Source organism: Leguminivora glycinivorella, chromosome 12 (assembly GCF_023078275.1).
Source record: "Leguminivora glycinivorella isolate SPB_JAAS2020 chromosome 12, LegGlyc_1.1, whole genome shotgun sequence".
In the NCBI taxonomy this organism is placed as follows: Eukaryota; Metazoa; Arthropoda; class Insecta; order Lepidoptera; family Tortricidae; genus Leguminivora; species Leguminivora glycinivorella.
The window spans coordinates 18,485,530-18,512,544 of NC_062982.1; the positions used below are offsets into that span (position 1 = coordinate 18,485,530).

General features: G+C 37.5%; 2 protein-coding genes across 2 annotated transcripts in view; both read right to left on the reverse strand.

Moving 5' to 3' along the window:
* Positions 1-3,598: 3,598 nt before the first annotated feature.
* Positions 3,599-27,015, reverse strand: part of LOC125231581 (knirps-related protein-like) — a 124,265-nt gene continuing 100,848 nt past the window's right edge. Inside the window, exon 3 of the mRNA XM_048137040.1 lies at positions 3,599-5,572. Within this exon, the coding sequence (XP_047992997.1) occupies positions 4,544-5,572 (1,029 nt within the window). The 3' untranslated portion in view covers positions 3,599-4,543. The remainder of the gene's footprint in view (positions 5,573-27,015) is intronic.
* On the reverse strand, positions 25,288-26,931 carry LOC125231584. Its single transcript, XM_048137042.1, has 2 exons — positions 26,776-26,931; positions 25,288-26,683 (listed from the first exon to the last, which is right to left on the reverse strand). Exons 1-2 carry the CDS (start codon positions 26,776-26,778, stop codon positions 26,249-26,251), a joined length of 438 nt encoding a protein of 145 aa, XP_047992999.1. The 5' UTR covers positions 26,779-26,931; the 3' UTR covers positions 25,288-26,248.

Genomic DNA, 27,015 nt, shown 5'->3' on the forward strand with positions numbered 1-27,015 from the left:
CGACTATGCTGAGGAGGGATATTCCGCGGTAATTGTTACAATCACCGCGGTCGCCTTTGCCTTTGTAAAGAGTGACGACATTAGCATCGCGCATATCCTGAGGCACGCAGCCTTGTTCCCAGCATTTGGTCAGGTGGTTATGAAGGACAGGAAGGATGCACTTCAACTTGACGATTTCGGTGTACACTTCGTCTTTGCCCGGACTTTTGCCATTTTTTAGCTGCTTGACGGCCAGGTAAAGTTCCTCTACGGTAGGTGCGGAGTCCAACTCGTGCCAAGTGTCCAGGGTCGGCATTAATCCTGCAGTTTCTGGTTGAATGTCGACTGGGCACGAGTATAGCCCGGTATAATGTTCCACCCATCTTGCCATCTGACGGCTGCTGTTTGTTATGACAGAGCCGTCAGCCTCTTTTAGAAGGGCCGTCTTTTTTGTAGGAGGTCCAAGAGCTCGCTTAATACCCTCATAAACACCACCTATGTTTCCTGCGTCTGCGCTTGCCTGAATTCCTTGGCAGAGTTCTGTCCAATATGCGTTTGCATAAAAACGAGAGCTGCGCTGGAGTGAGGCTTTCGCCTTTTTGAGCTCTTCTCGTGCAGAATCACAGGGATTAAGGCGGAAATTTATGAAAGCTTGCCGTTTCAAGTTAATAAGGGGAAGTAAGTGCTCCTCGTTTTCAAGTATCCAGTCGTGAGACTTTGCCTTTTGATAACCAAAAACCCTCCCCGCGGCGTCTGTGAGAAGAGACTTAATCATTTCCCACTCGGCTTGCGCTGATACGGAACTGTCCCAATTCGCAATTTCGTCACGTACTGCATGAGCGGGGGTGCATCCAAGAGACTTTTCGCATCCATTTTCCTTTAAAAAACGTATTGGTGACGCATAGTTCATACTTAGAGCAGAACTCCAACAATCGTTGTCCGTTGTCGTTGAGCTTACCGACACCATGCGCACCTAGGCAATCAGGCCAGTCAGTATTATCCTGACCGACCCTAGCATTGAAGTCGCCCAATATATGTAGCCTGTCGGATGGACGCACCCCGCGGAGTACTTCATCAAGCTGGTTGTAGAATTGATCCTTGGCCTCGGATGTGGAATGAAGCGTCGGTGCATAAGCGGAGATCAAGGTAACATAGCCGCTTTTTGTATTAAGACGCAAGACCATGATGCGCTCAGATACACCTACTGGTGTCTCAATAGCATCAATAAGTTGATTACGGACCGCAAATCCTACACCATGCTCCCGTGTTTCCGTGGAACTCTTGCCCTTCCAGTAAAAAGTATAGTGAGCTTCCCGTAAAGAGCCTTCGTCCTCAATCCTGGTCTCCTGTAAAGCTGCAATATCGACTTTTAACCTATTGAGCTCCACGTCGATATTGTAGGTCTTTCGCAGATCTTGTGCGATATCAAGGTTTTCACACGTGTTCGGGAAACCCGTCCTCATTGTTCGGACGTTCCATGTCGCATAGCGCATGTAGGAAGCGTTGATATTGGGTTTAAATGTTTTGTTTTGATTCTGAGCAGGTGGTCGGTTTTACAGCGCTAACGTCCGGCTGTTAAGCTTATGTTCTGTTCACCCAGACAAAACAAGTTAACGCTGAGGCGGATCAGTACCTTATTGGTCGAGGATTGCTCAACTTGAAGCAGGCGGTAACTGATCAGTGGACCTTCGATGGATCCTCCTACTGTCGGGAGTGGCCCCTGGCGCCCGCACATACGACGCCTATTCGTGCGGGCTTATAACCGGTAACTGCCACTCCCCGTGTTGTTTCCCCCCTGCACGGCAGGTGGGCGAAGTGCCCTCTCCGCGGATGCTGCTGCGCCTGGGACAGACGACTTTATGGCAATACGGGCTTGCCCAGCACCCGTACCACCCTCTCTCTCCTCCCCGACATGTTCCACAGGAATGACGAGTCAATACGTGTGGTGTCGGTTTGGCCGCAGGTGCCTGGCTTGCGCCTAAACGGTGGCTCCAGATCCGGGTTTTATATTAGTTTTCCTTCTTTTTGGAGACTCGATGTCATCGTCTCGGGGCTTAATATCCCATACGAAATACTTTGGCCTTAATCCATTAGTCGCCTCTTACGACACCCACGGGAAGAAAGGGGTGGTGTTATTCTCACCCGACACCACACGGACACCGCCTTTAATACCAGGACAATAAAACACGTGTTTCCGAGCTAGTGAGGGGAAAAAATATTTTTACTTGTACAATTACAGTTTTTAAGTAGTTAAAAGTTTTACTAGTGACATTTGTATGCAAATGTATGAGATAAGTACATTTGTTCTTACATCCTCAATAATTCAATAAACCTAGATTTTTTTACCTACCGTTAGCTGTGTAAACTATTTACAGACAGCATAGATTTCCCAAGGACTTGAATATTTTAGAGGTTTAACCTTTACTCAATTTAATCCTGCCGTACTCAAGGAGCCATAAAAGTGTACTACACAATTCTTAAAGGCATTATTAATTTCGCACCAACTTATTACATTACTTATCCCGCTTTATTAATATTGCTGCCATAACTCAAGCGCACCTGAGACCTGCACCTTTGCTCTAGTCAGAACAAAAGGCTGTAACTCCCTATTACTTTCATATGTAGTTATCACCTTTTGGTGTTGAGTTATAGGCCAGGGGTCAGTGCACATGCGTGCTGGTGATAATAAATAAATAAATAACGTCGCACTGGACGGCACTCTCTAGGATGCCTTGTCTCGGGAACAGTGCGCTTCCAAAGTGCGGGTCGTAAAATAGATTAGGGTTTTTGTGATACGTGTCTGTGAGTGAGGTGCAATTCTAGTACTACTCGACGTGAAATGTAGGCTGTAATCGGATAGACAGTTGAGTCCATATTGTATTAGTAACTGTATTATAATGGTCGGGTAAAATATGCCACACATATGAGCGAACATCTCTATTGCTTCAATTTCTAGTTCTGGCCATGTCTTTAAAAAAATTAGATGTTTCTGTGCTTTTTCGGTTATTAGTTTGTTTGTTTTTTTTTTTAAACCTACCTCATTGTAAATAAAAGGGTCTCCCCAAATATATTGACGTAACGCGGCATAAGATTATAGATAAAAAAGTAATTTTCTTGTGTAATGAGAGCGAAAAAGACGCCGTCGTCATATAATGGAGTTGAGACGAGCCCAGTCGATATTTGTGGGGATACCCTTACTATAAAAACTCGTGTGTAGTGAAAACTTGTTTTCCTTAACCCTTAATAAGGCAGGGGGCATATATTTACCACCATATTTTATACTTTATTTGACAATTTGTCACAATTCAAATTTGACTAATTTCCAAAATTCTTCTGCCCTATTAAGGGTTAACTAAAACTATATTCATGTATAGCCTGAATATAAATTACTTATTACAGTTTTAATACATGTTACATAAATTATGAAGTAAGGTACACATGTATGAACTGGGGTGTTTGACTCCTAGTCAATAGTTATTTCTCCGAATTCTGGCTGTAACGCCTGTAACATAGTTTTAACTAGTGAAGACGAGATTTCACTAAAATCGGGTTTTTTATTTACTGGTAATATTCATCAAATTGGCTTAAATATATGAAGGTGATGAAAAAATACAAAATGTCGAGTGCATCAATATTTTATTTTGTACGCTCCGCTACATCTCGATATTAAAACACGCTAACTACAATTATATTTACAAACAAACAAACAAGCCTATTGTCTCACAACAGTATTATATATGAGTATGTGTCTTGTGACTAATTTCACTACATTTGAGTACATTATCGAAGCTTCGCACGTAATATTGAGCAAATACAGGAATGTATTGATCTAAAACATTACAAAGTTATTTTGGCCGGTGACGAAAATATTAACTAATATAATTACGCACTAATTTCAAGTCTACGATTCGATTACATCGATTTGCCACTGGCATAAATAAATTTGTATTGTTTTTACCCTTTTAATGCCTAAGTCATATCGCAACCAACATTGGGTCGCGTTAATAAATTTATAATTCGATACTGCCTCTGACAGAGGTCTAAGGGTTAATAGTATACAATTTTTAGCACAGCAATTGGAATGTATAGTTGTACAAATAATATTTAAAATTGATAAAAAAAAACTTAAAAGTACGGATAGGATAGCTCACAATGCACCCGAAGTCTTCAAACTCACAAAAAACACTCCAAATTCTACTACAATTGAATAAATTATATTCGAATTATCCAAAAACATACGTAAGAATTTCCTTTTTACAAAAATAACGGAGCTGTCTCCATTTACATCATTAAAACCAACTAGTATCCTAAGCTTAGTTTACGAAATAATTTATATTATTTACATTCGTTTTGTACATACCGTTCGAGTACCAATAACATTTTAATTACTTGCTACTTAAATTACGTATTTGGATAGACTCTTTCAAGCGATAACAATTTCACAAAACAACTGCCGTAAGTCTGGTCCTACTTATCTTTAAAATCACAATCCGATTTACTGGCCTTTAATTATTCACTGACGCTATTAAAGGTTTCGACGGCACAAGAGGGAGATCCCTTCGAATCAGACTTTGGTGGTAAGGTCCAGAGGATGGAGTTTAATCCTGTTGATTTCGGGGAATGTGACGTCTTCATCCTCGCTGGCGGAGCCTGCGCCGCTGCCCGAGTGGTTGTCATCGTGATCGTGAGCTATCACTTCGCTGTCGTCCGATCTTCGCCTCGCTGAGCTCGACCGCCCGTCAGATTTCACAGATAAGTCCATCGGGTTTTCTTGTAAAGGAGATTCGCTCGTTCTCCGCTCAGCCGGAGGCGTGGGCACAAACTCTGCTTCAGGAATCACTTCCTCCTGAGGAGGCGGCTGAACTGACCGCTGTTGTTTCAGGATTTCATCCAAGAAGAATCGCTTCGATGAATCGGCGTTGTGGTCATCAATTCTCACATCATTATTATTTTCCGCAGCTTGCCTCAAAGCTGCGTGGTCAAGCAGATGCCTTGAGTACAGCGGGTGGAAACCTGGAGGGAATAGCAGCGGATGGTTGGCGGCGAACGGACTGAAAGGTGGTGGGGTAAGGAACGGCGAGTGGGGGAAGTGGGGCAAGGACATGTTGGCTAACGGCATAGGGATGAACGTATCCCGGGGAGGTGTGAGAGGTCTTTCTTGTCTCTGTGTGATTCTATTTTTCTCGTCTAATCTAGGGGACGAGCCACTGCGATGAGAATCGGGGCTACCGGAGCAGGGCGGTTTGTATTCATCCAAGCCTAGAAGAGCCAGTTCTTCTTTTGTCCTCGGTCTGGCTAATCCGGGGAATAGGTGAGGAGGGAATGGCGGGGCTAGATGGTGGGGGGATTGTGGCACTCTGGGGGGCGATCTGGATTGCGCCGCTTGCTGCTGCTCTTGAAGGAGGCAATGGATCTTGAACCAGTTGGACCGCCTGCCGTATCGGGATCCGGACTTGGACATGCCGACGAGAAGGCACTTGCGTAGGCGGCAGGCCTTGCAGGCGGTCCTGTTCTTCTTGTTGATGACGCACTCGCCGTTGTTCTTGCACTCCGTGATGGAGCCGAGGTTGTTGTACGATCGTCCGAAGAAGCTCTGTAAAGAAGAAACACAAAGTTAGACAAATTACTCAATTTTCGTATAACTTTTGTATGAAGTGACCCAATCATTAGGATAAACTCTATATCTCCATATTATTGATGATTACATAAAGGAGGAGCTTACTACTTATGCAAAACCGTAACAGTAAGGCAAAAACCCAGTAATTTATGAAATTATCGATGACTTAAAACTATTACGTCTTTAAATATTACCCTACCAACTATTATTAAATATAAATATGTATAACGATTATACCTAAGTAAATACATTCATTTTACAATTTACAGATGAGTATTGCCGCGTTTACGGCTTATAACAGCAATATTAAGCATTTGTTTACGATAATAAATGTGACTTATTGAATTTGGTACCCAGCTGTTACACGAGGTCTAAATAATTCAGGCGTTGTCTATGCGACTAATCGATTTATAGCGATTATTTTAAGACCAAATGTCTCGAGAGTCAAATTGACTATGGGGTCCTTAGGAGATTGGTTAGGTAAGACAGATCTATAAATCAGCGTCTTATTTTAGACTATCACTCTTCGAATTCTATTTGTTAGTTATTTGTTAGTCCCAAATACAAATACTACGGCTCGATAAAGAAATCAAAAGTCCACCGAAGCCTGGCGACCTAAAGACACGTTTACACGGCCGGCTGCCGCCGAGTAGCCCCGAGAGTGAAAACCCTAAGACGTCATTTCCCGTGGAAATGGGCTACGCTCTGGTGGTCACTTTGTTTCTGCGACCTTGTGTTATGTAAGGCGTGGCTACTGGTTCGGAAACGGTTTGGGTTAACAAGTTTGGGTCGTTTTGGTGTAGTTACAGACAGCGGTATCGGTAGCACATTGAATGACGCGCCAGAAGCATCTGCCAATATTGAAGACTTTTAGAATGACATACATGTAAATAGGCAGGTATCTGTGCTAGAGTTATCGTTTTAAATGTACCTAAAGTAGCCGTCAACAGAATTTGCGAACAATGTAAACAAACCTTGTATTCAAAATGCCTTTAATTCCCATTCTGACTAATCAAATACTGGCTTAAAAATGTGTTAATCAGTCAATTCATATCACAACATGATCCTAGACCATTAAAAACAATAAAAGAGTGTTGTAATATGAATATTTCAACCATTCCGTTTATTTACATTGTTCGCAATTCCTATTGACAGCGTCTTTATCTGTTTATTTGCATGTTTCTACAATATATTATTAAGTACTCGTATCTTATATTAACGTTAGTGTTAGATCGAAAGTTTTCCACCCCACAGGCAGCATAAACTACTCGTATTTATGCCGTCGGTTGGTAGTTATGTGAGAATATAGGATAGTTTATAGGTACCCATAGATTTAGAACTATTAAACTAGATTGTGGAATCACATTTTTTGCCATACTAAATTGAACCTTATCACTGAGACAGAAAGGTGATCGTATCAGACTAGCGAAAACGGTCCACATGAGAGGGCATTGTTTGGGCTGGTGTCCCTCTCGCACGTGTTGCCAGTGTTAATGAGGTTACCATAGTAGTAGTATTTTTATCTGTATATTACCTGACTTTATAACTTCTTATATTATTTTAGGGTTATATTCAAACTAGGGTTTCGATATATTTCAAAGAATTGGAAAATAATTATAATGTAATTATTTTGATGCCAATAAATCAAAGATTTGTATAATTAAAAAATATGTTCAAATGGGTATTAGTAGATTTGGTAGTAACTTTGAAAATTGACTGGTATCCCTAATGTATGACAGTGATGACGTCACTGAATAATGTTGACATTGTCAGTAAGTGCGAGAGGGACACCAGCCCAAACAATGACCTCTCATGTGGACACACTTTTTGACCTAACTACTCATTCTGGTTTAACTGTAATTCTGTGTAGGTAGATACCAAGGTAATGAGTTAAACATAATTTACTCATCAGTAGTATTAATAACGACGAATCAAGGTAAGACTATTTTAGGTCCCAAGAACTCAAGTCATATTGCTCTTTAGTCTTAGATGTCCGGGTATTTTACTCTGCATACATTTCAAATCGAGTAATTTCTAATCTATTTCAACTACAGTTTCATTAAGAAGACCCCAACGACTTGGTTATATTAATAGGCTAGCCTGTGGAAAATAATCATAAATTATATATAAATTACATTACACTTGCAATACTTGCATCGGAGCAAAACTTTCCCATCGTCACATGACCTCCGGATGTTCAGGTCCAGTTAGGCACCGATAAAGTTCTAGAATTAATAACCTGGATTCGATAGGTTAATCTATACATAGACTAGTTAGGTAATTACACATTAATTATGAAAAGTTGCACATATGTATTATACATCTATAATTTATCATATGTAATCCTTTACTAACCTGCTAGTATCTCGCCGTGACATAGATTACACGTCTTTTTCTAATGAAGGTTTTCTGAATCGTTTTTTCTGCCAGGCGGCGATACTGAGGCGCCAGATCGTTCTGATAGCAAACTTCAAAATCCACCAATCAAATCGTATCCGTATTGAAGTCGATTTCATATTAAGAAAAAACGTTTCAGAAAACCCTAATTTTTGTATTAATGACATATGGACTGGTAGTCTATCTCACGGCGACATAATCTTGCACGAATCAACGCCTTTTTGTACAATCTTGTGATATCCATAAATGGGAAAGTGTGTGACACACTGCGTGTGTCTGTTTGTTTGTCAGTCTTTCACGGCAAAATGGAGCGACGAATTGTCGTGATTTTTTTAAGTGGTGATAGTGGAAGGGATGGAGAGTGACATAGGCTAGGCTTTTTTCTCTTTCTAACGCGAGCGAAGCCGCAGGCAAAGGTTATTATAGTTATAACATTTTTTGCCACATTAGTCTGAAACTATTTTGGTTCAATTCTAAAACAACTGAGGGACTGAAATCTTCTCGAGGCTGAAGCGTAGGGTTAGAGCCGGCGTAGCTTTATTTGATGTTCATATGCGCATTGTAATATGCCTACTTGAAATATAAATATTTATTTTTTTCATTTTCAAAATAATCTATGACAGTTCTAAACTTGGCCACCGCGAAAAGCATCATGAGTCTAAGAACTGTTTTATACTTTTTCCCTCACTAGCTCGGAAACACGTGTTTTGTCCTTCAATACCAGCGGGTAAAAACGCATTTTATCCACTAGTGGGTAAAGTAATTTGACCTTGAATAAAGTCGAATTAACTGCTTTCAAATTGATAAAAGTAGGTGAATCTATTAGTAATAAAGATGATTTACCACCTGTGGAACTACTGGAAGCAGTGATATACGCTTTTTTTGCGTTGTAGTTTCCTCGCTATAATGAGGGGAAAAGTTTTGTGTTACACTCGGGTGCAAATGTATTTTACTTCTCGTGTGTTAAAAAACTCGCAAGTTCAGGATTCTATTCTCGAACCACTCGCTTCGCTCGTGGTTCAACTATAGAATCCTTTCACTTGCTCGTTTTTCAATTCCACGCTCGGCGTTAAAATACAACTTTGCCCCCTTGTATAACAAATAACTATTAAATACCTAGCTATTATATTAGGTGGAATTTAGACAGTCTTTCAAATAGGATTGTGTCTTAGTTATGTGTTGTAAAAGGCATTGCCAAAACAGTTGCGCGCGCGTCGTTGAATAGTAAGTGGGATGCACCGGGCGTCATAGATTAAGCGTTTGAACCGAACAATGCCAGCTTAGGTGCGCGTGAGTTGAATTTTATTGCGATTTATAAACGTTTGCGTTTTTGGGAGTGTCACAATACTATAGAGAGTGACTAAAGTGTAAAATGGTTTTTTTTTAATAAGAAGTCTGAGAGCCACAACAAATTCAAAATTTGTACTTGAGATTTTATTATTATTAAGAGCCCATATTGTCCCATTGTTGGGCAAAGGCCTCCCTCAAATTCCTCCACGCATCCCTATCCCCTGAAGTGTCCCACCAGTCCTCGTCAAAGGCGTCAAGCTTGTCATGCCATCTCTGGCGAGGTCTACCGCGACGCCTTTCAATTTGTGATACCCATCGTGTGGCTATCTTGGCCCACAGGGCATCCGGCATCCGACAAACGTGTCCCGCCCAGTCCCATTTAAGCTTGGCGGCAGTTTTAGCTACGTCTGTTTTTCCCGTTCTGGAGCTTACTTATTAATAATATTAACAAGTCTTAAAGAACAAGAAAAATAATCTAAAATATCCATCAGAGAATATGCTCTTGATATTTTGTTGTGAAATAAAAAAACCCTAAAAAGATTTGAAATGAAATGAAATGATTTATTTATGCATGTGGAGAATGGGTTACATATTAGGTTATATTTGCTACTCAAGTAGTCTCACCAAACTCTACCTTTACAGGCGTACATACATACATTTTAAGACGATACACACAATTCACACTATAATTATAATACCAATTTATGATGGCATCAAGTAAAATGTCAACCTCATTTAGGATTATTTTTATCGGCTTTGATGTGCCAAAATAGTGTCCATTAGCTGGCCTCGCGTAATAACGACAATATTATATATATCAAGATTATCTATTATGAAAGATCAGTAGATTAAGGTAAACGCAAGTATTAATGGCGTCGAATGGGCTGCAATTAATGCAGATAAGGGCGGCGCATGCGTTATACTAATTGCATCATATGTCCGAGGCTTGTTAAGGAAATGCCATATAGAGTAGCTGGGTACGTAGTCAAATGCACAAACGCTTACGATAATATATTTTTCATAGCTGGGCATTTTCGCGAAAAAAGAATCAAAAACTTTTTTCTAAATTAATTAGGTAAATTTAATGATTTTCCTATTCATAATCACGAGCTCATTCGATACTACTAGGTAAAAAAAGCGTTCTAAATTTAATTTTTCCACTTCGTTACCATTTTACAAAAACTTTGTACAGCGGTTACAAAGTGGAAAAGTATGCAAAATAAAAGAAAATTAGGGACCATTTTTCTGTTTCTTGTTTTTTGTCCTAGATCAAAAGGGCTCGTGATTCTGAGTAGGAAAAACATACCCAGCTATACCTATCGCTCTTCTGTTTCGTTCGGCATCTAGCGTCAACGATTGTCATTTTGGCTAGGCCGGCTGGTAAGCTCGCAGGTTCGGTGTCAGTGTGGTTTAGAGTTAAAAATGTCAAAATACGTTGGCAACAATTTTGGTAACTCCACCTCTGTAAGCGTAAGTAATCGTCATAATTTTAACGAAATTTGACATTGAAAACAACATTTATTTTATTTTATTTTATTTGGAAAGCAAACAGAAATAAACGAGCAGGAGACAATGTTTCAAACACACAGTAAAACGTTCGCTTATTTCCTAAACAGCTCTCACTAAAAACATTGCGCCGGCGACGTTGTCAAAGTCGTTACCAATTTATCTTGGACCTAAAACATGATTGTTTTTAAATCTTCTCAGTTTTTTAGAGTAACATAAGTACCGTGTAGCATTTTGTTGTAGGAGTTATAATTTGATAAATAAAGATCTGGTGTTATGGGTTGTAATTGACATAATAATTATAGATTTGGTCACGAAAAAAATAGATTTGGTCACGTAAAAATACATCTGTATCTTGTGGAACAATCAGCTCTTAAAAGTATAGCAATTATACTCGTAAAAACAATGAAAATTACTGATTTAATTACTACAAAGTCAAACAAAGCAATTATGTATTATTTTAAGTAGGTATATAGTGTACGAGTATATATACCTACTATTATTATACTGGTATATGGTCGTTCAAAAACTGGTCAATTGTATAAAAAAGCCAAGAATACAGTTTGAGCATTTATTATAATTATTACTTGGGCCCTGTTTTTATATTTCAGATACTTTAACTTACGCAATCTGCATGTCGTCGATTTTTGTCCAACAATAAGAGACAGATCGGACCTGTTGGTGAAATAGATCTAACTTCCAGTAACATTATGTACTTATTGAGCGATAGTATTTTTATGTACAAATAAAAAATTCTACTAGGTATTTACCATTTAATGCACAATAAATCTGTACCTTAAGCTTCTTCCGCAGGGACCCTGGGTCCTCCCATAAACAACGTTAGGCAAGACCTCGCTAAAGTTACCCGACCTCTGCCCGATGGCCCTTGCCACCTTTCATTATTATTCATTTATTGCCTTCGTTAGGTCCCGCTAATTTACGAGGTTCAACGTGTAGTGACATCTATCGATTAGTTGGTGAATTAGTGGAAGTGTTTTAGCGCTATTAGGGACTATTGATTGATGGTTAGATAACAGAATAACAATGCCTAGTCAGAGGGACTTGTGGAGATATTTGGTGGGATCGTTGGTTTAAAAACATAGCAGACTTATTTTAATGAACTTTATATGATTAGATTGATTAGGTACGCTTTTATTGGAATGTATGTGATTGAAGTCTTATGAATGTGATAATGCTCATGTACGATTTTCAGAATATGTACGTACTAATTTTGTAATATCCCAAAATATAATTGTGACATTTTCAGTCTGAGTTATATTATGCCACTTCTCTCCTTCGAGAAGATAAACTAAACACCTACCTACATGAAAACCATGTTAAGTAGGTAGTTTATCTGCAACAGTAACCAGTTTTACAGTTACACTGAGATAGGTGTAAGAATAAAAATAAATGCATTTACTATCAGTTTCATGTACAACGTCAAAATAAAACAAGGCAGGCACAAAACCTCGCAAAAACATACGATCATTTTAATAAGACTTGTCAGTTTATTCACTTCCAACTCACGCCATAATCGAACTTATTTTCAACATGTAAGTGTAAGTATTCGATTGTGTTTTGTAAAGGATGTGCAGGCTGCCTAGTCATCGTGACAACCGCTTACGCTTTGTAGCTAGCTCTGCCTATCGCTCTTCTGCAGCGGCGCGACAGAGCCAGACTGCGTTTCGAGCGCCACCTAGCGTCAACGATTGTCACTTCGGCTGCCGGCAGTCGCAGGCGCAGAGTTGAAGGCAAGAACGATAAATTTCGCGTCGCCTAGGCAGCGACAAGCGGCCAGACACGAATATGTACTGACAGGAGGGCTGTGGCAATATTTGCTACATTATTGAACGATGCTTTATGATGTTTATTAAATTGATGGGGAAATAAAATTTGCATAGATTTTTGTACCGGTTACTTGACTGTCCGTACCTATTATGTAGTAACTAATAGAGAGTAATTCTAATGATCTTCGTTTTAGCGTGGGAAAAAATGCTCCTTGTTACATAATGTTGTTATGGTCTCATCTACAAACTGTATCTCTCAACTGATTCTCTTATATCTAATATTTGTATCTTTTTGCGGATTGATTTTTTTCATAGAGGTGATTTTAGAAGTGTCATCCAGATTCTACCTATTTTATGAACATACTCTATTTTATTGACTTTGTTCCCACAATAATAAAGGTTAAAGTGATACAATACATTTACACCTTTGTAAATTGAATTTCCATGTTTATAGCTTTTCAAGTAATTTAATTATGAATTAAACTATCTCCGCGGTAGGTCCTTTTAATTGCCCATTTTTCGTCATTTTGGACCTATTTTATGCGTGTCAAACATTAGTTTATCGTAATCATTATTTATAGGTTATAAAACATCTTGATTTTATGTTCTGTGCTCTAGAATATGGTGATAAATTGATAATGTATTTTATTATGACTCAAAGATGTAATAAATTAATACTATGAATAGACTCTTTATGTCAATATATTTAGTGTAAAATAAAAACGAGTCCTTGCTTATAAAGTTTTTTAATTGTATTAAGATGCCAACCATACTCAATCAAACTTTAATGCTTATTTAATCGGTAACAATGACTCGAACTCATCGCTAAAAAATAGTGTCAAAATAAAATATTGTACATATCTTCTTCAACCTAGCGTTTTCTGGGCCTAGCGCCAGGGTCCGCTTATTAAAATATTGTACATATGAATAAAAAATTCAACCGATAACATTCTCTCTCAAAATTGTATTGAGAAAATAAAGGCAACCTTTTCGCTATCGTAAAAAGAATAACGTCAAAGGGTCACCCAACATAGGGCCAGATCACTAAACCGCCTTATCAACGTCATTGTCATAAAAACCGAGTGAACCGACTCTTACGTAAACACCATAAAATCGCTTATTCGTCACTTACGTTATCGTCGCAACTATAACGAGCATTTAGTACCGAGACGGCTACAAAGTAGGGCTCATAAAGAAACCCGCAACACCATTAGGACCCCATAAATGAGGGATAAAAGCGTGTTGCAGATTTTCTGCTTATTTTGCGGCGTTTACCTACCGCAGCGCGATCGGGCTAGGTTGCCGGGTACGTGAAAAAAAGGAAAAAACGCCGCTGAAAAGATCACCATATCTGCACCTACGAGTATAATCTTGCCTAAATTTTTTAACAGTTGACTATTGGAGAGTCGCCATAATACACGCAACTATTGACCTCAGTTATTTGTTCGAGGGGACGTAATATTATAAGTAAGACTGGAATAAGTAAGTATACGCGAAAACGCTGATTAGATGATACTGAAAAGAAAGCACCGAGATAAATATGTCCGTATAATATGGAAGGTCTCTAACTGTTTCGTCAAATTAAAACGTAAACATTGAAAAGCCAGCAGTAAACATTGTTACTTGTAAATAATGTGTAATTCTGCTATTCGCAAATTGATTAGGAGGTCGAAGCATGATGAATTATGTATCGGGAATGTCAATTACTTGTGTGAATGTGAACCTTTTCATCTTGCTGCCTTGAAAATAGCCCGTTTCTCAGAGATGTCACTTTCACATTTTAAATTAAAGTGCTCCACCGATTTCAAATTAACGTCCTTCGAAATACCAATTTTAAATACCATAAACAATTTGCAGGTTCATTTGGCTGACAAATAGTTGGTATAGACAAACCGGACTCATCCAATCAGCTAACCCACACAAACAGGCGTGAGAACACCATAGATAACAGAGATAACTTTTATTTTGACCTCCACAACGGTAGTTCTAAACGTCATAACTTTGCCATTTGCACGCAAAATGCATTTAAATTCATTCTTAGTGGCGTTAGTTTTAAAGTTGTATACTGACTGGCATGTTTTTCAAAAATGGAACAGAGATGGACCATAGAGAACGCGAGCGCTTGTCATCCTGAGTTTGCGTTCAGAAGCAGTGACCTGTACAGTTCTCGAGATGTTTTGATTGCGGCTGACATTCGAATACAATCGATTATTCGTGTTACCGATCATTCGAGTAACGTGAGTCGATTGCGCTCGGTTTTCAGCCATCAATCAATGCGGAAGCGAATTTTGGCAGTCTCGGGCGATGATTGAAATCGTATATCATCGGGTCATTGATTGGCTATGGATAGTCGAGGAAACTAGAATTCCGTTATGAAATCTTACAATCTCAGTGAGGATATACTAACTAATTTAAACAAAGAGGTATCTGAAACAACCCAAAACTAACATACCTATACATAATAACTGAAATTACCTAAAACTAGCATGTACATTGGTATACTTAGTTATTAACATTTACTTGAGAACTGCAATTGAAAATAGTTTTAGGGTACACTTTTACTTTAATTGGTATTACTGCGTGTTTTCTATATACATATATAGGTATAAAGATTATCCATGACTCCCCATACAACCATTTCAGTCGCAAAATCTTTAAATCAGTAACTAACTGTCAAATGTGACATAACGCGTGGTAACGTCGTGCAAACAATGCGACCGTATTGATACAATAACAAAATGTAGTCGTCGTGTGCACTCGTTACGGTAACAAAATGTGTGCGAATTTGTGGCTGTCAATGTCACTGTCAGAATGACTTTTAACGACACTTTATTAGTCGACGTTTGCACACATAACGGTAACAACATGTGGACGAATTTGTGGCTGTCATTGTCACTGTCAGAACGGTTTCTGACAGTGACATTGACAGAATTTGTACACACATGTGTAGGTCTGATTACCGAACTGCTCCTAAACCACTGTATCCGCAAATGACAATCTGAAATACGAAGGTTTCTCAAACTGTCTTGTGAAGTTGTGGACTGGTTGCTTTGAATCATTTAAATATGAGCGAATTAAATAATAATAAACGACGACGACCATTTAAGCACTCTTCGACATTTTATAGAAATGTGGGAAAGTTAAGAAAAGTGCAGAATGATAATACAAATAGATAAGCACTTTATAGTTACCTACTTAATGTATTAAATATATAATTTTTAATTCTTATTGATAAAAATGAAGTGTAGTGTTGCTTTACACAATAAAAGTAGGAATCAAATGAAATAGAGTATTTACTGTGATATTAATAGAATTTCTGTTGCGCAATGATAGTTTTTTTCAGTACAGATGCTGCTTTTTTTAACGCAGTAGTGCGAGCAAATCAAGCAATGATTCATTTCTTGTCTGGTCGAAACTCTTAGCTTAGATTTAGGTACTGAAAATCGTCGTACGATACACGTGCGAAAAGGATATTCACAACTCGTGTCGATTTAAAACACTCCCTTCGTTCGTGTATTAATTTATCGCTACTCGTATCGATTTTCCTCTTTTCCGCACTCGTATCTACAAGTATTTTGTTTGGGTTACAAAAAAAACACATTATTTACTCTACTACGTTTTATTTATGTCTCTTTAACATTACAAATTTGTGGACACTTATCTATACAAAAATCTTAACAAAAGAAGTACAGATCGCTGAAATTAATGTTGATAGTAATATTAATGACGACAACAAGTGTCAATTGTGAAATGCCGCAAAATACTAGTTGCTCTATAGAAGACCATAATAATATGATCCCCGATCCTTTACAACCCAGCAGCTCGGTACGCACGTTACAATTTTTTTTAAATCTTCTTTAGTGAGGACAACTGAGTACGACGGCATATTTAATTGTTTATAAAGTTTGACCATGGTAATGGTTTGGAATTGGCCATGGTAATTAGCCCACATTATATTACAAATGCAAACAATATTTAACTTTAACAAATTATTACGCCATTACATTTTAATGTCAAATGATTTTATTTCTTTTTTACTTTGACGTCTCTGACAGTCGCCATTTGAAAAGAATAAAATGAACGAATGATTTTGGGAAAGTAGTCGCCAAACGGTAACAATGTGTGCACGCGTAGTGCACACTTCTGTCACTTCTGTGACCATTTGTGCCTGTTACCAATCGTCCCCATTAGGGTCGCCTCGACTAAACGGCGACCGTACTGCGACTAAGCATTGAGACCCGAAGACCTGTGTGTACACAAAATAGGAGGATTTGCGTAGGAACGGCGACCGATTATGGTTATATGGGTCCGTTTTAATTGTATGAGACATATTTATAATCCAATCCAATGTTATGATACCCCGTCGAACGGTAGGACATAACAGTACATACAAATGGTTCTCCATCAAATTGGTCGCACTTAGATCATAGCTTACTTTATATCACGCGCGCTTAAATGCTACCTTTATTAAAAAAGGACATGTTTTATTACAAAATCTATAGACAGATAAGACGTTTTTCGTTCAAGAGCTGGAATAATCGAATATATTATGCAATACTAATCAGACAGTGTACGGACGCTGCGATTGCGCGTGGAATCCTAATGATCTACCACAGAATGCCATGGTGGTTTTTCACTGTATCGATTGTAGATTGGGTTTTATTATTATTAGATACGAATTAAGCAAGTGATCAGTGAGTGAGTTTTGCCCATAAACTGATTTATTAGATTGGTTAGGTAGATTTTGGTACTTTTATGATTAGGTACTGACACTGTTACAGAAAATAGATTTATAAACCGAACTAGGAATGCTTAAGTACACTGTCTTATGGATGTTTTCTTGAAGATAGATTAAGTTATACTACTTAATTGTTTTTTCCACCGACAATTACTTGATTTGTTTCAATTTCACTCGTTTGATTTAGAGATGAGAACAATATTATTTATTGCCAAGTTATAATCCAGTAGGTAGTAGCATACCCAAGTCAAATGTATAAGACATGTAACATATAGTTAGTTTATTTGGCCACGCTCCAATAATCGTGCGCAACCATTCGCGACAGTTTCAAAACAATAATCATTAAACATACGATTTGCATCACTATACGCCATGGAAGACGCGCTAATCGATAATCGGGTCAAGGCAAAACAGTCCAATTAAACTCGATTAATCGGTAAACCAACCGATCAATCGAAAAGACAAATACAATAAATTGACTCCATAATCGATTGAATTAACTTATCAATAATCGTAACATTAATAAGCTATTAATTGTAACTAGTACGGAGTCGATTGCGATGACGACTATCGGGTGAGACGAATCGATTGGAAACGATTGCCAACAAATAGTATTGTTTCAACGTTGCACCAAATCAACCGGGTTTTGATCTAGTTTTTTAATTAGGTTTTTTATCAAGGTTGTCGCAAGGGCGCGTTGGAAAATTTAATCTGTATTTAAGTAAGTGCTAAATTGTTCTAATTTATTATTAGTAGTAATAGTTAGATTAAGTAGGTGTCTGTAATTACTTATTAGAAAATATTAATGTTTATACGATAAGAATATCACAAGATTTTTATGTAGCAATTTAATTGTTCTGGCATGTTAAATGAGTATTGTTTTCGTACCGATTTTCCAATTAAATAACAATTGTCAAATTAGCTTAGTTTCATTAACTTAAAAGCGTAAACAAAAAACATATAAGTATTTATATAACAAAGAAACATTATTTAAAAAGTAGAAATCGAAACGAAGGCAGGCCTAATCGGTTAGTGAAATCAAACCGAGTGTCACTTATCCTTTTTCTTGCATTCATTGAAATGCCTCTTAAATACTCTCCGTCCGCATTTCCTCTTAATTAGTAAAGCTAAAGGAAATTAAAAGCGTCCAAATCGGATTCCGCAAAGACCTTATAAGACTGAATAGACGCATCTGCATACAAACGGCGCCAGCGCCGGTTAATTGTGGACAAATTGACAACCGCCTTTGTATGGGTAATGGTTCTTTATGGTATTGCTTGAATTGGGGTACTGGGTTTGTACTAGGCTTATTTAAAGTCACTGGTCGAACGCGATTGAATAACATTGTTTTTTTTACAATGATTCGAATGGGCGCACTGGCCGTGGTCACGGAAGATAATGCTGATTTTAAATATGTGTGCGAAACGCGAAATTTAAAGTGTTTTATACTATAATGGCTTTTAAAGGTTTAAGGGGCATTACACGAGAAAGCCGTCTACGACATGCTTTGCCTTGCATGGCAGCTTTATCAATCAAAGTCATTAAAGGTGGTCAAACACAACTTCGCTTTCTTAGCGTCTTCATAAGTATTAGAAGAATTGCATGTCGTAAGCGACATGGTCGTGGAATGCCCCTTAAATGGTGATATCTAGTATGATTCCAGTAATAAGTTATATTCGATAAAAAAATTGATATTACAAAAAGGTATAAAGGTCTAATGCCCGAGGCTGAAATCAAACCAGCGTACTATCGCAATATTAAAGTAGATATTTATCATTAGATAATGAGATTCTTACTATTTAAATATTTATTGAATATTGAAAAACGACCACACACCCAGTTTGGAAGTGAAATATTATTGACGAGTCGATTGTTCCGAAGAAGATTGTACCTCTTTTATAAATGACAAACTTCTTAAATTCGAAAATGTTGGAAAAAACTGAGTTTACTAATTCGCAACCAAAGTTGTTTCAACCAAAGTAAGAATAATAATTTAAGGATAAAGCTACTAAAATGACCAGTGTTACTATTCATTAAACAGCTCTAAATCCATCTAAAGCCATATTCCCCGTACTCAGGTTAAAACAAAAGCCGCCAGCGGTAGTTACGAGTAATGGCCTCATGATTGATGGCGGACGCGGCAAAAACGTGTGAACAGCACTAGTTACGTCACGATCGAGTGCCGAGTGAGTTACGGGATCGTAGTAGCCACTGCGTGTAGTCTAGAAGTCGGATGGCAGATTTTTGGTTTGGACAAATACGTTTTCCTTTGAAAGTGGCATTATCAATTGTTTGTTGTGAAATTTTGAGACGAAACTTAAAAATTAATTCGATTTAGATAGAGGACAAATAAAGAAATCTTTTCATGAAAAACAAAATTGTCGTCGGTGAAAGAATTTGTTATTTTTACACGGCTTATTATATTACTCCTCAAGTCCTCCATTCTTGCTATGAAACTCAATAGTGAAATTACTGAGATTTCTCATTTAAAAATGTTATATCATTAACGATACGAACTAAACACAAGATTATAATATTCGCAATGCATGTAGCCCAGTAAATTAAGTAAGTATGAAGTTATTGACGTTATTTCATGGTCCCATGCAATATATCTTTGATCAATACTCCAGTAGATGTTTATGACAAACATTTATGACCCATAAGAACGAAGACTTTGTATATGTAACTATTAGTTTATTAGAACCAGTATATTTTGTGGAAGATGGTACAATTAGCAGCCTATTGAAATATACAGCGTATTTATGGAAAGGTTCGTTAAGTAGACGTGAAATAACGGGAACAAGCATAAGAATCTATATCAAGTAGATAAAAGTATAAAATCATGTATTTAGTATTAAAATTAATTTTTGGTCCGATGCAAAATATTCCATTCATCTTTTAGATTGCAAATATGTAATAATAGCCTTATAATATGTGTAATTTTATAATGAAATCGTCGAACAATAAACACGCAAGACTTGAAATAATGAAATTTGTAAATAAGAGTGTAAACGTCTTACTCAAACATAATTATTGTCCCGTAGCATCTTCTCCTGTACAATAAGAGTATATTTGTTCGATACATAATTATGTTTGTGGCGTAGGTGAGAGACTGGCAACCTGTCATTGCAATGTCACAGTTTCGTTTCCTTTCAACCCCTTATTTGTCAAGAGTGGCACTCAAGCTTTAGTAGTTTCATGTGCTCTGCCTATCCCTTTATGGGATACAGGTGTGATTGTATGTACTTATGTATGTATATTTTTGCACCTGACTGTACAAGTGTACATTATAAAATGACATTTTGCTGGGACATCAGTCTTCCGTGACCACGGCTAGTGCAACCTGGCCCGGACCATGAGTTTTTGACGTTCGATTCTTTATACCCTAAACCTCAGTTTTCTACACGTCAAAAACTCACGATATATCTTCAGAACCGCTTAAAGTTTAAACGCTTTCATGACGCTCGAAAACAATTGACACTGTCCAAATCAGTAAATAGAGTCAAAACCTCTTAACCGTCGACAAAGCTGGCCAATTACGAACAATGTCAATTAATTAAGCCACATTAGAGGGTCGTTAGCGCTTTGTTTCCTTCCCTTTGTGCCGGTGACAAATAGCCGTGCGGCCTCTTAACTACTGTTACCTCTCTTGGTAACTCCATTTGAAAGAGGACGGTACAATACCGATTACATCTTTCCAGAAACCTTTAAAAACAAATTAGAAGCAATGATTTATGGACGAGTTACGACAGAGCTTAGCCCGAATATCTGTTTCCTCTCGCGTGCTGCACCGCAATTTGAATGTGTACCGAGTGGGCCAAATTGGAATATAATTCCGTGCGACCGTTTGCTTATCGGACTGGATCGGTTTGGTGAGTTGAGTTGAGACATCTGATAATCGAGCCACGGTTTCTTTAACTTTTTCAGTTACAAAAAATGTTTAAAAAAATTGCTGAAAAACTGCAAAAATAACAGTTCATTCGTTAGAATAACACAGCTCAACGCGTAACAGGTTTAAAAAATCAGAGCACCATTAAAAAAACAATCGACAAATAAATCGAATTCTAAACTTCCTCATGGTATTGATATCGTTTTGTAATTGGCAGTTTTATATTATGGATGTTAAAGTGAGATATTACTTTTTATTGTTTGTAATCGACTCAACGCGGGATCGGGATCGATTACTATCATCGATTGCTGCCAATAAATTGTTATTATTATTAGTCTGTGCGTCTAGAAGAAACTTCTCTCTTTGTTTGTAGACTTGAGCATTTTTTGAGACTTTTAATGTAATTTCTGACTTTTGTAGTGTTTAATGAACTGAAAAGCGACTGATAGCTCAAATAAAAACTCATAATTTAGTTAGGCAGTTCACATTGGCTCATTGGCACAAAAATTTTGTCAGTGAACAAGGTACGAACTTAATTTTTTTTTGACGGGAAGTCAACCTTATTGCGTTGCATTTTTCCCACAAAAGACGTAGTAGGTGTCTCGGAGTATAGCAATTTATTTACATATTTTTCCCCTCACTAGCTCGGAAACACGTGTTTTGTCCTTTAATACCAGCGGGTAAAAACGCATTTTATCCACTAGTGGGTAAAGTAATTTGACCTTGAATAAAATCAAATTGACTGCTTTAAAATTGATAAATTGATAAAAGTAGGTGAATCTAGTAATAAAGATGATTTACCACCTGTGGACTACTGGAAGCAGTGATAAACGCATTTTTTGCGTTGAAGTTTCCTCGCTGTAGTGAGGGGAAAAGTTTTGTGTTACACTCGGGTGCAAATGTATTTCACTTCTCGTGTGTTAAAAAACTCGCAAGTTCAGGATTCTATTCTCGAACCACTCGCTTCGCTCGTGGTTCAACTATAGAATCCTTTCACTTGCTCGTTTTTCAATTCCACACTCGGCGTTAAAATACAACTTTGCCCCCTTGTATAACAAATAACTATTATAAGTTTTGATATATTTTTGTTCAATTTACTTATCAAAGCACAACGACAATTTGTTATACGACAATAGATACAACGACAATAGTCTATAATAATCAAACAACCTATACAGACTCATGATTTCCTATAAACTTCCTCTGTTTTGCAACTTCTTACTTAAACATCGTCTGGGGAAGCTCTCGGTCGACAATTTCGATATTTCGCCGGCGATTTTACGCGCCATGCGCCTGAGTTGGCCAACTCGTTCCGGCGGCGGACACCATGACCGGCCTTTTGGCTGCCACGATCATTGCGATACTGATAATGGCCTATCAAATACATTGCGAATTGATATGGAGATAAAAATCTTGGAAATTAAAGGCCAATTTATAAGAAGTCGAGGGAAAACAAGTGGTATATTGTAAAGTAAGAAAAAAGGGCATTTAGTTCGGAATTTATAAAATCCAAAATTGTGGAAAGTGCTCATATGGAGTGGGTATGAGAAGTTCCGACAGTGGACACCGTGACCGTCTTTTTGGCTGCCACGATCATTGCGATACTGATAATGGCCTATCAAATACAATGCGTATTGATATGGAGATAAAAGTCTTGGAAATTAAGGCAAATTTTTGACAATACAAGGGAAAATAAGAATCCGGTTTGGCATTTGTAAAATTCAAAATCGAGGATGATGTTCAATTGGAGTTGTATGGACGAGTACATAAACTGTGATTATCTTTTTGTCATTTTTTGATATGGTGACTTTTGGTGGATTAAGTATATTTGAAAGTTAAAAACGTCCTTACTAGAGTAGAATAAATATAATGTGTGACAATTTTGTTTGGAATCCTTTTAAGTAACTTCCAATTGGGAAAATTTCAAAATATAAAACTCACGTCACTTTTTAATACTCTTCATAGATATACTGGAAAAATTGATACCGACGATGGAGAATTAAAATATACGATAAGAAATTGTTGTGGATTCCATTTCATACAGCGATCAGATTGTCTCATAACAAGCAACCGATACTTATCACGCATGAAACTAAAAAGCAACTTAAAATTTGATCAAAAAAGCCATAATTAAAGACCTGCCTAACCAGGTCAATGTTCAGCATTGTCAAGCCGACAATGCCCTAGGTTCTGTTTCCCAACCACCATTGTTCTGATCCACTTGCGCTCAGACAATGATTTCTAAAGTAAGGACAAGGCTATTCATGGTTTGGTTCGCTGTTGAGGCGATGGTATGCCAGTTACTATCCTGTGCATGTTGGTTGATCGGACTCACAACACAAGTGATAAAATTTCCACTGAAAATTCTCGTGCGCATTGGTCGAATGCTACAACGCAATTAGTTGATGAGCTTTACGTGAGCGATAGACTGTAGGTACGTTTGACGCGCATTCGGGCATTTCTCCGAACGTTTCAAACGCTTGACCTTTGTTGGCAGCATTGTTACCCGAATCCCGTAAGAGGAGCATAAGCTGTCTTCGTTTCTGGTAAAATTAACACATTTCATGTGATACTTTTACGGGATTCACGTAAAATAGTTGTCACCAAAGTCAAACCGGTTGAAACGTTCGGAGAAATTCTTATTCGTGCTTAGCGAGCGGTGTTAATGTGTTGAACCATTTTAGTGCCCGTATGCCACGTCCTCAAGCAATATATAAGTCAGTGCGCTCATACAAATTGCTGGTCCGCTTAGTGACGTAACTCCTAATGTGATTTAAGGAAATGGCCATTGTGAAACTGTTTGAATTGAGTTAAGTTGCTTGTTTGAGTTTGCATAAATTGTGCGTCTGCCCTTGTTCTGATTGTTCGTTTTGATAGACAACTTGTGGGGTTTTTGAGCGGATTACCGGTATTTTTTTTATAAGTAAGTAGTAAATTTATAAAAAAAATACCGGTAGCTGTATGCGTTCCCTTTACGTTAGCTTATAAGACGTAATGTATGTTTTCGTAATATTTAAAATATGTACTTTTATTATATTATAAGTAGTTACAAGCTGTACGTAGTGTGCGTGTATCTTTTTAAATGTCAAAACTTCTATGAAATAATGACGTTTAAAATATCACTCAGTATGCGCTAACAAAATCTGCAGAGTTAGCTTGGTCTGGTTTTATGAGTACCGTTTAACTGTGGCGGTTGGTAGGAATTGATTATGGTTGGCTATTTACTGCCATGAGTTAAATCTCACACAAGAATAGTACATTACGATACAAGTGCGTAAAAAAGGATGTTCGAAACGAGTGGCGATAAATTAAAATACGACCGGAGGGAGTGTTTTAAATCGTCACGAGTTACGAATTTCCTTTTCGCTCGTGTATCGTATGACGTTTTTCAGTACAGATGAAGTTTCGACCTGCCATATAATGAACTACTTCTCGCACTAGTGCGGGAGGCTCATTTGTACTGAAAAACGTCGTACGATACACGTGCGAAAAGGAAATTCGTAACTCGTGTCAATTTAGAACACTCCCTTCGGTCGTGTTTTAATTTATCGCCACTCGTTTCGAACTTCCTTTTTTACGCACTTGTATCGTAATGTACTATTTCAGTATGGGTAAAAACACAGTAGGTGATTATTGGGAGTTTCAAATCAAAGATTTGAAAACTCCCAATATCACTTCATATTTAGGACTCGTACTCAGGTTTATTGGTGATTTAAAACTCCCAATAGGTTTTCAGATGATTTAAAACTCCTAATCGGCTTTCTCATGATTTGAAACTCTCAATAGGTTTTCAGATGATTTAAAACTCCTAATCGGCTTTCTCATGATTTGAAACTCTCAATAGGTTTTCTGATGGTTTAAAAAGCACACAAGGTTTACGATTGCATATTTAGAATTAGAACTTGTGAACTGTAAAAGCGCAATCAGATTTTCTGGTTAGACAAGATTTCAAACCTCCATTAAGATTTTTAACTTAACGTTTCGGATTCGTTCATTTGATTGAAACAGATGAAGTATGGTGTTCGTTGTTAAATGGTCCGAAAATGTAAGCCGTAAAGTTAAGTTAGGTATGATATTAAATAGCAAAAGCTTAACGCAACACACTCTCCGAGGTGGCCAATCTCAGATGTGGTCTCTCTCAAGCGTTTGCTCGATTGACAGTGGCGTTTACACACAACGTGTCTGATCAGCTCGTCAGCGTCGCAGAACACGAATGGACCCCCAAAGTGTGAACTCTGGTGTAGTCGCGTTTTACATGCATCGATTGAGTTTGACCCCCTCCGGGTATGGGATTCCATATCTATCGACCGCGTAAATACAGAGATCCCCAAGTCTCGAATTCAACACTACATGCCTCGGTTGGCCAAGCCAAGGAATGGTTTACGTGTTGAGGTTGTCGGTCGTCACAACCCGACATACTACACATCACCATTTTTATTTATATGAAACATTGTAAAAACTTTATAAGTGTGATGTAGACCCAGTTATGCTATTGGCTGTTTCGGATTACGTACTCCCACGTCATATCTACTACGAATTTTGTAATATATGGTTTAAAATAACGTATATAAAATATGATCTTCTTTGACACCCATAACAAAGAGTTCAGTATAAATTAAAGGCTAGCGTATGTCATATACTGCACTTTGCAAAGCAGAACTTTTCATAAATATATAAGGTTCAAATTTTGATTATATTAAAATCATGGCATACATCGAACAGTGTGATGAAATTGCAATCACTCATTTAGTTGTAATTTGAGTCAGTTTACCTGGTTGCTCACTCGCTATGTTTATCTTATAAAATGATCACGATTTACATGAATTATAAATGGTTTTGATATAAAATAGATCTCAGTATACATATTTCAACTATATTGTGAGTGGTAAAACTCTAAAAATAATATCGTATTTATTCTCTATGTTTTAGTATGTTAAAAATAAAACAATTAATTTATCATGAAACCATTTTATTTAAGTAATGAGAAATATTACAAGCACGACGACTAACTAAAAAGTAAAGTACATTTTATAACATAAAATTTTCTAATAATTACTCACTTCACTCAACTTTTTTACAATTTTTTCTACCAGACCTTCAGTTGCATTTAATAACTCATCATAGTCATCTTGAACAACATATTGTACTGTAACCCCATTAGATTCGATATTTGATTGCTCCAAATCGGATATACTGATTTTAATCAGACGCTTTCCTTTTGTAACCTTTCTGATGACATGGGAATTTAAACCCATTTCTTTTATTTTCCTCTTTCCTTTCTTAGCGATTTTCTTCTGACTTTTTGCTGGTGTACCTGATAATGGAATTTCTAAAGATGGATTCAGGAGCAAATCCTGGTATTTCAGGTACGCATCCATGTCTTGAGAATAATTGAGCGGATCATTCGGTTTTTCACAAACTTGCGAATAAAATGGTGTGGTTTCAGTCATTTCAGCAGCGTGGTTAATAGGTTGCGAGCCCTGTAAAAAAAAAAAATATCAAGTTAAATATATTTCAACACCAAATAAAAGTACTCAAAGATACCAGAATATAATAAAAGTAAAATACATACCATTCTGATTTTGAAACTGATAATGCACCCGGCTTGAAATCTCGAACTGTTGTAATTTTAATTTATTAAATGCTCTATTTATAACTTCGTAGTAACAAAATATAGTATAGCTATTAGCTATTATAGCTTGCACATTGAACGCGGTCTTAACGCGGCGACATTCGTTTATGTTATGCGGATCTTGTTTCCGACAAAAGAAATATTACACTTTTGTTTTTCAATAATTAGCTGAGTTGAATA